General features: G+C 47.4%; 1 protein-coding gene across 1 annotated transcript in view; it reads left to right on the top strand.

Moving 5' to 3' along the window:
* Positions 1 to 2,508: 2,508 nt before the first annotated feature.
* PAFAH1B2 (platelet activating factor acetylhydrolase 1b catalytic subunit 2) overlaps positions 2,509 to 13,498 on the top strand; it is a 64,028-nt gene continuing 53,038 nt past the window's right edge. Inside the window, exons 1-2 of the mRNA XM_086957050.1 lie at positions 2,509 to 2,623; positions 5,656 to 5,746. Coding sequence (XP_086813176.1) covers positions 5,666 to 5,746 — 81 coding nt within the window. The 5' untranslated portion in view covers positions 2,509 to 2,623; positions 5,656 to 5,665. The remainder of the gene's footprint in view (positions 2,624 to 5,655; positions 5,747 to 13,498) is intronic.

The raw sequence follows: 13,498 nt of genomic DNA, 5'->3' as shown, positions 1-13,498 counted from the left end.
AAACAAGTAGACGTGCGCCTTACCTGATTTCACCATTTACTGTATTTCGTTTCTCAGTACTTTTACTCTTAAAGTTCACGATATGGGTCGGTAGCAGCCCAGTGTTCTCTCATCCACTAGTTTCCCTGTGTAATTGCCCCAGTTTTTTTCCAAGTGTAATTACCACTATTTTTCTAGAGGTAACACCAGGTGTTTTACCAGGTCACTGATGTGGTAACACTTTATCAATAAAGCTGTTTTTAGCACTTAACTTCCCATATATGCAGGAATGAAAACATGCAGTAATCAAGCTAGCACACATATTTTTACTTTTACGCAGAGCTAATAAAAAAGCCATGAAGATACTCCGGTACAGGCTTAACCGAAGGAAAATAGACCAGATTTTTTTTAAGTAATTTTTAGGAACAAGGGAGACATGATGTCCTCTGCAGCATTGTTAATATAGTGGACCAAAACAAAAAGTAAAAAAAACAATATCATTTACAACGCCAATATCTCTAACTTTCACAAATGTGACACTGATTGCATTACAAATACTTGTTAATGGGTGTACACTGGTCATTTGTATATAAAATCATTTTGCTAATCTTTTTAGAGCTTTACATACATTTGATAAATTTAAAAAATCCATTATATTTTCAGGGCAAGATGTCGTCTTAGATGGTTTACTTACATTAACTTATTTGTATATTCAATGAGTGCTCTAAATACAACTTAGCAGATTCAGAAATGTTTTTGGTTTAAAAAAACAGGTTAACCGTGGTTTATGCCGACTGCCCAGGATCCTCCTGGTTGTGGAGTGGTGTGGCTCACTGGTTAGAGGCGGCCGACCCGTAAGCAGAGAACAGCCCGGGACCAGGGTTCAATACCTGACGCGGCAGGGTCATCGACGAGGGTCAAAACTGACTCAATAATTCTCGCCTTGGTGCCTACTCTAACTAGGGAACACACTCGGCAACTCTGGGCATTAACAGACATGCCAACCCTCCTGATTCAGGCGTGAGACTACTGATTTGAAGGCTATTCTCCCGCCTCCCGATTCCTGCAAGCAAAAACCCGTGACAGGGCTTGGTATTTATTGTGTAACGTGTTAATTCTTCCAGCAATAGATGCAGGCGCTCTAGAAGGGGTGAAAAACCAACAAGGCGTCATTAACAAATGAATAGTCTTATAAAGACCCATAAAGTACTGGGGGGGGGGGGGAGCTGTGTGTGTGACCTGGAAAACCCACGGGTTGGGGGTGCATGCACTGCCAGCAACCTGCCAGGCCAGTGCACAGCCCTTGCATCACCCTCTCTCTGTCTGCCATTGCGCGTATTGGCGTTTCAATGTCCGATCCTGCAGCAGCACACTTCCAAAGCCCATACATGCCAGTAACCCAATTCAAGGCCCCATTCTCCCTATTTATTTATTTTTAATCTCCCACTTTGCTCTTCTGAAATGTTGGCATGTATGCATTAAGCTTGCCTCATCTCTACAACAGCCCCCCCACAGACGCTGGGGGTGCCTGGTTTCACCTTGGAGATACCCAGAAAGGGACCATCTCACAGGGAAAACCAGGACGGGTTCCCAAGCGGTCTTCAGCGCCAGGATACTCCATGGAGTCGCAGTGCGCTTTACAAGTACACCCACATTTACATTTAAAGGTTTGCTATTCTGTATACTTGCAGTCAGTTGTTACTAGTCACAGGGAGATTAAGTGGTTTGTCAAGAATCACAGGATGTTGAGCTTGAACCAGATTCACCAGGACTCAAGTTGACAGGTCTGATCCTAACGCCACATCCTCGCCATGCTGTGTGGAGATGCGACTCGTAGTGGATTAAATGGCGTGATGCTCCTTACTTACCATTGGTCTGTTATTACACAGACACTTCCTGGCTCGGTTCTGGCTAATAATTTGCAGGCTTGCTGAGCTCTAGAAAGCAATAATTATGACCCCATCCTCGATAACCATAATGCGAGTTAAGAGGGAACTTAAAAGTAAGCCTAGCACAAACATACATGGACCTTATCCTTATCTTTCCCTTCATTTCCGGGAAGCATAAAAACACGGGATAAACTCCAACACGTGGAACAATTGGTGTCAGCAGTGGATCAATAAATACGCCATCAGACAGGCCACCGTTGGAGCCCCACGACTCCCACCACAAGGGGGCAGTCCTCCAAACACCGCCACGTTATCGCTCCTCTTCCTCAGTCTTATTTCCCTTCCAGAATCGTGGGGGGCAAGGAGCAGCAGGACCAGATCAACTATCACCACGTGGTCCATTCACTGGGTTGTGACTGTTGTCATCGGTCACCCAACAAACCCATACTATTCCAACTCTAGTAGCATTTCCGGATGATCTCTCAACACACTTTTTAGTCAACGTAGCGGCCTACGTACACTACACACCCAATGAGCATTGCCGAAGTGTCGTAAACGTCTAGGATTGGATGTGCTGCCAAAGCTCCTATCCTTGGTCGCCTTACATGTTAGGAGCCCCCACCAGAACCAACCAGACTCCAGAATACGTTAAGCCATGGAATAGGCTGTCATGCGACCCGGAAGTACTGACAAATGTCATCTATTAAATAAAAGATCGACAACGGACATTAAGCTGAAATTTACGGACTGTTCGTGTAAGTAGTGTAGATGTGTTTACCTTATCTTGGGGGGAAAGGACACCTAAGGGTTTATGTTGAATGGAGCTTTCCGGGGAACTCCTCTATATCTTCAGAATCGGCGCCTTGTTAAGCTCTTTACAATAGGAGAGTCTCGGGGGGAGCTCTTCTAAATGTGCCTCTCTCTGCATGAATCTCCTTAGAAATGGGGCTCTGTACAAAGGGGCGAGCTGAATGTTTATATTTAGAAGGTGAATCCTACAGTAATGCATTAACAAGTGAACTCTGCTTATAGTGTATTAGAAAAGGAAGTTCTGCAACGAGAACTTTAAAAGGGGGCTCTGAAGTAAACGGGGTTTCAGGAGTACATCCAGACTCCTCTTTAGAATGGAAAGGCATGAAAGCAGCTTTTTAAAGTGAGAGATCTACAGCGAACCAGTTCTGCATTAAACTTTTTGGAAGGAAAATAAGCATGCATATTTTCGGGGCTCTTTCTGCTGCTCTTTAAAAAGGAAGGGCGCTTAAAAACAAATGTTTTCAACGAACTGTTAGAAGGGAATGGTTTAGGCGAAAGTTTTCAACCTTCTTTTTTGAAGCCCTGCATTTGTATGTTTTACTAGATAGCCATGTGTGATGTTTTATGTATTTATTTATTTGCCCTTTATTGAAGCAAAATAACAACCCAGGCAATTAACAAATACTGGCAAAGTTCAAGAAACAACAAGAAAAATATATAATGAACAATAAAGCACTGAAGTATTTGTGTATTGCCTGGGTTGTTATTTTGCTTCAATTTGTTTGCCCTGACCCAGGAATCTTATCCCTATCAGGGGGTTCTTGTTTGCCACATATTTATTTGCCCTTTAAGCATGACCTTTATGCAAGCTCACTGAAGGTACTCCCCTTTAAGATGTGTGACACTTCAGAGCTGGGCCATGATGTCAAACGGCCACACATAGTGCATGACTTTTTGTGCAAATGACTACTGTTCCCTCCATCCAGCCTATAACGGTTTTGGCAGATTAAGCCATAGTCGCTGGACAGGTTTTAAGTAGGGGTGGGTGGAACTTTCAGAGTTTCACTCCGCGGAATTCCGCAGAGTTACATAAAAACTTTGTCAGATTATGCAGATTATGCGAATGGATGGAAATATGCATACCGTGGTGCAGTTTAGCTGTGGTAGTGCGCACAGCACTGAAAAATCAGCACAAGTGACGCCATGCGGTGCACAGAAGGTTGCTGCCATCATGTGATTTTCCTGCTGCTCAAGTAGAAAATCTATTCTAGCGGAAGCCAATCTACTGGAGCAGCAGCCCTCTCACCATATCAGCCCGTGTTAAAAAATTACACTACAGGACGGCTTGCATTTTACAGAAAAACATTCTGCCTCATGGCGATTGGCAGAATTTGGCCAGAACGCTGAGTTACAAGAGTAATGCGGAGTCACCAAATTCTGCCAATTCCGTAGGAGAATGAAACATTCTGCCCACCCCTAGTTTTAAGCATTACCCAAGTGAAGGCATGGCCTGCAAGCTTCCTCTATGTGATGTCTGTGAGTTTTGCAAAACTGTTGTTCTTTAACCCCATGGTGCCTGGGACATGCATGACGGTTTCTTGCCCATATTTGTAACAGTTTATGGTTTCACATATGTGCATGAACTGGTGAATGAGGAGTTAATTTCAACTCGGCGAGCATGTGTTGCACCCCATGGTGGTCACTGGGCTGGCAATATATACCCAGATATTGGAGCCTCTGCGTATTTATCTCTGCTCACATTCACCAAAAATAGTTGCTTCTGTAGGTGGGGGTCTACTGTAAAAGGTAGCGCATCAGATCTCGATTGATGTAGCCACAGATCCCCTACCGGAATGAAACCTGTCCCTCCTCTTTCCTGCTTGGGAAAACGGTTTCTTTAGAAATTACCGTAATTTTGGAACCATTCGCAACCTGTATTTCAGAATGATAGGAATAGCCGCCTTGTTCCTTACAATTTTTTTGGTATATTGTATTAAAGCTTAGTTTGGAAGTCTCCTATTCTGGACAGTAATCCAGTAGCTACTAGACTCACTTATGTCACTGTGAGTGCCTCGAAAAGGAAAGGGGCTCTACAGCAATCAGTAGAGTTGAAGAGACTGCTCAAATATCTGCCACGCTCACCTAAAGGGAGTTATAGACTAAACTGAAACCCTCTCCACCTTGTTAATACCAAGCAGCCCAGTGGATACTGGATTTGGATTTAAGTGTCTGTATGTACTGACACCTGGCCACCAGCAAGGATATGCTCATCAGTTCTTTGGGTGGTGGGCCCAGCTGGCATTTTTTTTTTTTAATTCGTAGCAGGCGCATATGATGCTCTCCTGTCTGCCTTCCTACATATCACCAAACTAAATAGATTCACACCCAAACCCCAAGAACCATTATTCTTAAAAGTAACGCAAGTAAAGGCTTTGAATTTACAAACTTTATGTTTGGCTCAAGGCATTTTGCATAGTCGTGGTTCACTGTCAACAGTGTCCCTACAGTATTTGAAGTGGCATTAGGCCCAGTGTTAAAATGAACCTAGTGGTTAGGGGCCATGAACATGTTTGAGTTCCTAAATATGGCCGAGAAGGTTTTGGGTGCTTCTGATTGCTGCTGATTAGATTTTAAGTGTTTTAAAATTTTAATTATTTGTAATTAAAGTCCTTGAATATTGAGCAATACAAATTGTGTGAATATTACAATTATTACCTGTTATTTCATGTTCACTCTGTTCCTAAGTTTAACCCAGCATAACCTTCTGGATAAAACCTTGACTATTCGACCTCACCAGCTGGTGTGCAACAGTATATTGGCCCCGGCACACCATTCGGACCCACGTTAATTGTTTTATTTAAAGCCCTACAACCTTGATTGTCCACCATGAAAAAATGGATCACCAGATTTAATACAGTCAAGTCATTTTACTCGAGCGAGATTTGGGTTGCGAAAGGTAAACTCTACCTTTTTCACAAACATTCAAAGTGTGGGCATATTTTTACAAGCCACTCTTCTCTATTCTGCCTTTCAGCGGGGATAAAATGAGCCAGGGGGACACAAACTCCGCAGCAGTTCCGCAGCCTGGTGCCGACATTTTTGGTGATGACAGATGGATGTCTCAGGTAAGCGCAAACTATGTCTTGTAGAAAATCTTATTTCACTTCTCCCAAAATTAGTCTACCGCTCTTCTAGTTGAAACAACCCTTCCCTGACTTTCCTCTTACCTCATAGACCGATCTCCCTCAAACTTTGTGGTTTGTTTCAGAAACTGAGTAAGGCTCTCAGTTCGACTGCCATCTCCATTCTACGCAGTATCTATAAAGTCCTCTTACGGCTCATTCGCCACCATGCCAAATTAGACTAAACTCCCTCTCCTCCTTTGAACCCATAAGAATTGATGTAAGGGGTGGAAATTGGGGGTGGGAACAGTGTCGTGGAGAGCACAGTGACTTGGCAGTTCGGGCTGGACTGTTCCCATGAGGCACAATATGGCTATGTCTGAACTGGGGTGGTGTGGAGTGCAAAAAACAATGGATTTAGGCCCAGATCTCTGTACTGGGGTGAATGTATGACATTGTTCTGCATTCTGTCCATCAACTGTTGTTTAGGTCTCGCCTGTCGATGCGCATGCGCATCGAGCAAGGCGAGAGTATTGGGACTTATCCGCTCTTTATCCACACTGCAAGGAATCGTGGCGATTCCTTGCAGTGCCCGTGACTTTTAAGCTCAATGCGCATTGAGCTTAAAAGCGCGTGCACGTCCGTCTTTGTTTACCCGCTCCGCCCCCTCCCCTTCCCGCCGTGTCGCATTTCTCCTCCCCCTCCCCTCTCTTCCCTCCGTCTTGTTTATTTTACCCGCTCCGCCCCCTCCCCTTCCCGCCGTGTCGCATTTCTCCTCCCCCCTCCCCTCTCTTCCCTCCGTCTTGTCTTGTGAGTCTCTGTAACTGTACCCCGCCTTTCACCCATCCTGTAGTCATGGATAACAACTCCTCGGGTTACAGCTCCTGTTTCCGAGATCTTTCTGTAACTCGTGCCACTTTCTTTTATTTAATGTCCGTGCCTTTCTTCCCGTGCATAGGGTTGGCATAAGCGCTGCACATTTTAGGAAGCAGTATAACAAAGCATAATGTTTAGGGTTAAACACCATTCAAGCAAGCAGTGTGACGTAGCATCGTGTTCCCTGTTTCCCTCGCTCCAATTCCCTATAGTATTCCCTCTCCCCCATGCCCTGTCATTCCCTCTTCAGTTGTGTCGCAGCGATTTAAACATGTCTTAAACGCAATAAGCACTATGCAAGCCAATACATTACATAAAGTGACATCTTCCCCGCGCCGCTTCTGTGTACCTTTTCCCTTCAGATGCAGCGCTTTGACCCTATCTATATGCGGCATAAGCACTATCTATGCAAACTGCTGACATATTACATCGGGTTCTCCTGTTCCCTCTCTCCAATTTCTTCTCTCATTCCACTTGTTTCTCCTCACCCCTACTGCTTCCTTAAAGTACTACGGTGCACTAAAAATGTAGGGCAACTTTCGTGCCGTATAAGCAGCCAACGTGACATAACTCCTTTCTTCCCTCTCTCCGGCTCCCTCCTGTGTCTACTCCTTCTCTTGCTTGCCCCCGCTCTGCGCATGCGCCAACTGTTAGCAAGCGTTTTTATTAACAAAAGGAAAACATAGTCTAGTCTGGGAAACACAGAGGCGGGTAACAAGGGGATCCTCTAGCAGCCATGAGTGCATGAAGCTCCCCACACACTCCAGACCCAGATGTGTATGATTGCGACAGAGATGACGCGAAGAGGCTAAACATTAAGACGTCACACGGGTGCTGGATCTGAAGATACGGGAAGGGAGCATACCAACGAGATTCATGCTGAAATAGAAATGTAAACTTTCAGCGCCGATCAAACCATTCAAAAATGTCTCCCTTGCAATGCCTGGTGCGAGAGTGAGTCTTTGTATGTCAGAGACTGACAGAGACGTGGTAACATTGGCGAACCCAGGGGCTTTAAGTGGGTCGGGTTCTGCCGGTGCTCAACAGCTGCATGTCTAAAAACCAGGTGCCAGACTACTGCAAGCTTCCATCCACACGCAGGCTCTCCTGCACACCAACGTCATTCTTTTCGTGTGACCCGCCACAGACCGACCTTTCTACAGGGCTGAGGAGGGGGTGGGGGCAGCAGGGCGTCCTTTGCAAAAGGTTTTAAACTGTACAGTTTAATCGATAAACTTTCCATTTGGTGCATCAAGCAGGCATGCATTCCTGAATCAACACTGCATGACCCAGTTTGTGGTAATTGTACAGTTTTTCAATCCCTGGTTTAATTTCGTTCCTGTTTTTTTTTTTCATTTCTTCAAGTTGTCTCCTTAATTTAAGTGTAAGGCTTGCAAATTATTATAAACATAGATAAGAACGGAAAGACACACTCCTTTCACGTGCCCCTGGCTGTAAAAGGAAGTGACACATAGGTTGAAAGCCTACAGAGCGTGTTGTGCACATGAAAGTGACAATGCGGAAACAAAGCAGCTGGCTGCTCTGGAGTCTGCAGAGATCTTATCGACTCTATAACCGTCTCCACCACAAATGGGCCCCAAACACTGTCGATCGCACAAACTGGCCGTATGTTAAAGTGATGCTGACACTCTAATGGATGTTTTCCACTTTGAATTCTCCCAGCTCTGCCCAGAAGAGAAACTTTTTCCTTTCAAACTGATTTGCCCAGTGCAGTTCTATTCACTTTAATCCTAAATGTGAATTCCTGCTTGCATACAATAATATTGTATTTGTGCACACAAACGAAATGGATGTGTTCCTAAAAAGCAGGGAATACATACATGAAATAAATGCACATTTGAATCGTTCATTAAGGATAAAAGCATATTTGTAAATTAATTTGCCAGAGTGCCTGTGTCAACCAGGGAGGCCTTGAGGACAAATAGCTGGGCTTTCAGAAACTTGATCCCAAACACGACTTGCTCATAATATGAATGTCTCTTTTTATGAGTGCCTAAGTTCATTGTGTTTTGTGGCTCACCCTCACCCTCACTCACCCTCAACCCCTCACCCTCACTCACCCTCAACCCCTCACCCTCACTCACCCTCAACCCCTCACCCTCACTCACCCTCAACCCCTCCCCCTCAACCCCTCACCCTCACTCACCCTCACTCACCCTCACTCACCCTCACTCACCCTCACTCACCCTCACTCACCCTCACTCACCCTCACTCACCCTCACTCACCCTCACTCACCCTCACTCACCCTCACTCACCCTCACTCACCCTCACTCACCCTCACTCACCCTCACTCACCCTCACTCACCCTCACTCACCCTCAACCCCTCACTCACCCTCACTCACCCTCACTCACCCTCACTCACCCTCACTCACCCTCACTCACCCTCACTCACCCTCACTCACCCTCACTCACCCTCACTCACCCTCACTCACCCTCACTCACCCTCACTCACCCTCACTCACCCTCACTCACCCTCACTCACCCTCACTCACCCTCACTCACCCTCACTCACCCTCACTCACCCTCACTCACCCTCACTCACCCTCACTCACCCTCACTCACCCTCACTCACCCTCACTCACCCTCACTCACCCTCACTCACCCTCACTCACCCTCACTCACCCTCACTCACCCTCACTCACCCTCACTCACCCTCACTCACCCTCACTCACCCTCACTCACCCTCACTCACCCTCACTCACCCTCACTCACCCTCAACCCAACTCACACTCACCCTCACTCACCCTCACCCTCACTCTCACTCACTCACCCTCACTCTCACTCTCACTCACCCACCCTCACCCTCACTCTCACTCTCACTCACCCACCCTCACCCTCACTCTCACTCTCACTCTCACTCACCCACCCTCACCCTCACTCTCACTCTCACTCTCACTCACCCACCCTCACCCTCACTCTCACTCTCACTCTCACTCACCCACCCTCACCCTCACTCTCACTCTCACTCTCACTCACCCACCCTCACCCTCACTCTCACTCTCACTCTCACTCACCCACCCTCACCCTCACTCTCACTCTCACTCTCACTCACCCACCCTCACCCTCACTCTCACTCTCACCCACCCTCACCCTCACTCTCACTCTCACTCACCCACCCTCACCCTCACTCTCACTCTCACTCACCCACCCTCACCCTCACTCTCACTCTCACTCACCCACCCTCACTCTCACTCTCACTCACCCACCCTCACCCTCACTCTCACTCACCCACCCTCACCCTCACTCTCACTCTCACTCACCCACCCTCACCCTCACTCTCACTCACCCACCCTCACCCTCACTCTCACTCACCCACCCTCACCCTCACTCTCACTCTCACTCACCCACCCTCACCCTCACTCTCACTCACCCACCCTCACCCTCACTCTCACTCACCCACCCTCACCCTCACTCTCACTCTCACTCACCCACCCTCACTCTCACTCTCACTCACCCACCCTCACCCTCACTCTCACTCACCCACCCTCACCCTCACTCTCACTCACCCACCCTCACCCTCACTCTCACTCACCCACCCTCACCCTCACTCTCACTCACCCACCCTCACCCTCACTCTCACTCACCCACCCTCACCCTCACTCTCACTCACCCACCCTCACTCTCACTCACCCACCCTCACCCTCACTCTCACTCTCACTCACCCACCCTCACCCTCACTCTCACTCTCACTCACCCACCCTCACCCTCACTCTCACTCTCACTCACCCACCCTCACCCTCACTCTCACTCACCCACCCTCACCCTCACTCTCACTCACCCACCCTCACCCTCACTCTCACTCTCACTCACCCACCCTCACCCTCACTCTCACTCACCCACCCTCACCCTCACTCTCACTCACCCACCCTCACCCTCACTCTCACTCTCACTCACCCACCCTCACCCTCACTCACCCACCCTCACCCTCACTCTCACTCACCCACCCTCACCCTCACTCTCACTCTCACTCACCCACCCTCACTCTCACTCTCACTCACCCACCCTCACTCTCACTCTCACTCACCCACCCTCACTCTCACTCTCACTCACCCACCCTCACCCTCACTCTCACTCACCCACCCTCACCCTCACTCTCACTCACCCACCCTCACCCTCACTCTCACTCACCCACCCTCACCCTCACTCTCACTCACCCACCCTCACCCTCACTCACCCACCCTCACCCTCACTCTCACTCTCACTCACCCACCCTCACCCTCACTCTCACTCTCACTCACCCACCCTCACCCTCACTCTCTCACTCTCACTCACCCACCCTCACCCTCACTCACCCACCCTCACCCTCACTCTCACTCACCCACCCTCACCCTCACTCTCACTCTCACTCACCCACCCTCACCCTCACTCTCACTCACCCACCCTCACCCTCACTCTCACTCACCCACCCTCACCCTCACTCTCACTCACCCACCCTCACCCTCACTCTCACTCACCCACCCTCACCCTCACTCTCACTCACCCACCCTCACCCTCACTCTCACTCACCCACCCTCACCCTCACTCTCACTCACCCACCCTCACCCTCACTCTCACTCACCCACCCTCACCCTCACTCTCACTCACCCACCCTCACCCTCACTCTCACTCACCCACCCTCACCCTCACTCTCACTCACCCACCCTCACTCTCACTCACCCACCCTCACCCTCACTCTCACTCACCCACCCTCACCCTCACTCTCACTCACCCACCCTCACCCTCACTCTCACTCACCCACCCTCACCCTCACTCTCACTCACCCACCCTCACCCTCACTCTCACTCACCCACCCTCACCCTCACTCTCACTCACCCACCCTCACCCTCACTCTCACTCACCCACCCTCACCCTCACTCACCCTCAACCCCTCACCCTCACACAGTGCAATAGGTCTCGGAGCATTTGAGTTAGAGCTTTTAGAATTGTTTATGGCTTTTTTTTATTTGTAATTCTTTAGCATTGGCTACAGGAAACAAAAATGCTAAAGATTTACAAAAAAAACCCATAAACAATTCTAAAAGCACTAACTCTAATGCTGCGAGACCTATTGCATTTCCAATGCTTGTTTTGCATTTGTCACCCCGAGTGGGATGGGTATGCTCAGACGTGAGTCCCATGCTCTCCACACCACTGGAGTCCAGCTATCCTGGCTGAAGACGGCTGATAGCCAGAAACCGGTCCTAGGATGCTTGATTCCGGTCCAGGAAAGACATGGCTTGGCAGTTCGGGCTGGACTGTTCCCATGAGGCACAGGGTCAAGGCTGATTTGATATGGCCATGTCTGAACTGGGGTGGTGTGGAGTGCAAAAAAACGATGGATTTAGGCCCAGATCTCTGTACTGGGGTGAATGTATGATATTATTCTGCATTCTGTCCATCAACTGTTGTTTAGGTCTCGTCCTATTCTATTCCGCAAGGAATGAATAGGACGAGACTATTGGGGCTAAACTAAGAGCTAAACTAAGCTCTGAAAAATGCGGATTTCCAGAAGTGCATGTGGTCTCGTGAACGCGCTTCTATTCGCATCACCGAGCCGCCTGCCTACGAGAGCTTCACTTCAAAGTCATCCGCTCCCCGCCCCCTGCTTCACACTTCACGGCCGCCAGGCTGTGTCTCGCATTTCTCCCCCCCCCCCCCCTAATTATTCATTCACTGCTGTTGCTGCCCACGGCCTCCCTCTTCCCTTGTTATGCTGGTGGAAGCATTTAGAAAATAAATGGCGCTTTATATTATTCCATACGTGTTTTCCAGCTTGGCCATTGCGCTCTCTAAATAATAATAGAAAGTGCACATTCAGTGTGGTTTTCCCAGGTCAAATTGCTCTTTAGATCTGCTAAATTTAGCTCGCAGCAGCAAGGGCGCCTGGGAGTTGTAGTCTTCCCGATGGATGTAGTCACCTGGCCGTAACTTAATCCACCAGCTTTCTTAATGATAATGGGGGTGCTATCGACCACAGGGATTGTGATGATCAGTTTGCCACATAATCCGTAATCTGCTGCATGATCTGCAGATTTCAACAAGTTGTTTCTTGCTCAACCGGATCAAAAGTTACTAACAGTGCAGCAGCATGTTTTGACTGTTAATCTGTGTTGCTTATTTATGTATTTAGGTGTCGGAGGGCAACCAATGGGACTAACTGTGCCCAGATAGTGTTAACGTGTAAAAAAACAATCGGGTAATATTTAACATGTGCCGCATAATTTGAGCCTTTGTTTCATTATTCTAGTAAATAATACTTAAAAGGCATCACACACAATGAAGTTCCTTTTCAACTTGCGCCAGAGTGATGCATTTGACATCTGACTCGTTGATAATTGATAATCTTGGCGTTTAGTGTGCACAGCCATTTCTGCTCCTTTTTTCAGCTAGAGGACGGGCAGGATTTAATTTTAAGATTGACTTGTAATTGCAACACAACTAAACATTCTTACTTTATTAGAGCGCCTTTGTTTTAACATTGCCTGACCTCGCCAACAGCATACAAGTATAGTGCCTCCGTCCACGACCCCTCGCAGTGCTCCCTGTACTGTGTTACTATTTCACTTTTGTTCTTGGATTTTCGTCACAATAAAATACACTGAACATAATCTTCACAAAAGTTATATACAAAAGTTTAAGCTATTGCCATTATAAATTACAATCACTTTTATATAAGTATTAATTATTTATAAAAATTAAAAGCCATTGTTGTTTGTAATATCAATACATCTAAGTCACGTAAATACAAAACATGTTGCATTACAAATGCTATAGGTGCCACATTTGCGAAAGTTATAACTATTGGCATTGTAAATGACAAAGCTATTAATTGAGCTATTTTCAAAACCAACACATAAATAAAAAGAAAACAATAGCT

The sequence above is a fragment of the Lissotriton vulgaris genome, chromosome 2_1 (assembly GCF_964263255.1).
Source record: "Lissotriton vulgaris chromosome 2_1, aLisVul1.2, whole genome shotgun sequence".
NCBI lineage: Eukaryota > Metazoa > Chordata > Amphibia > Caudata > Salamandridae > Lissotriton > Lissotriton vulgaris.
This window is presented reverse-complemented; position numbering and strand designations above follow the sequence as displayed.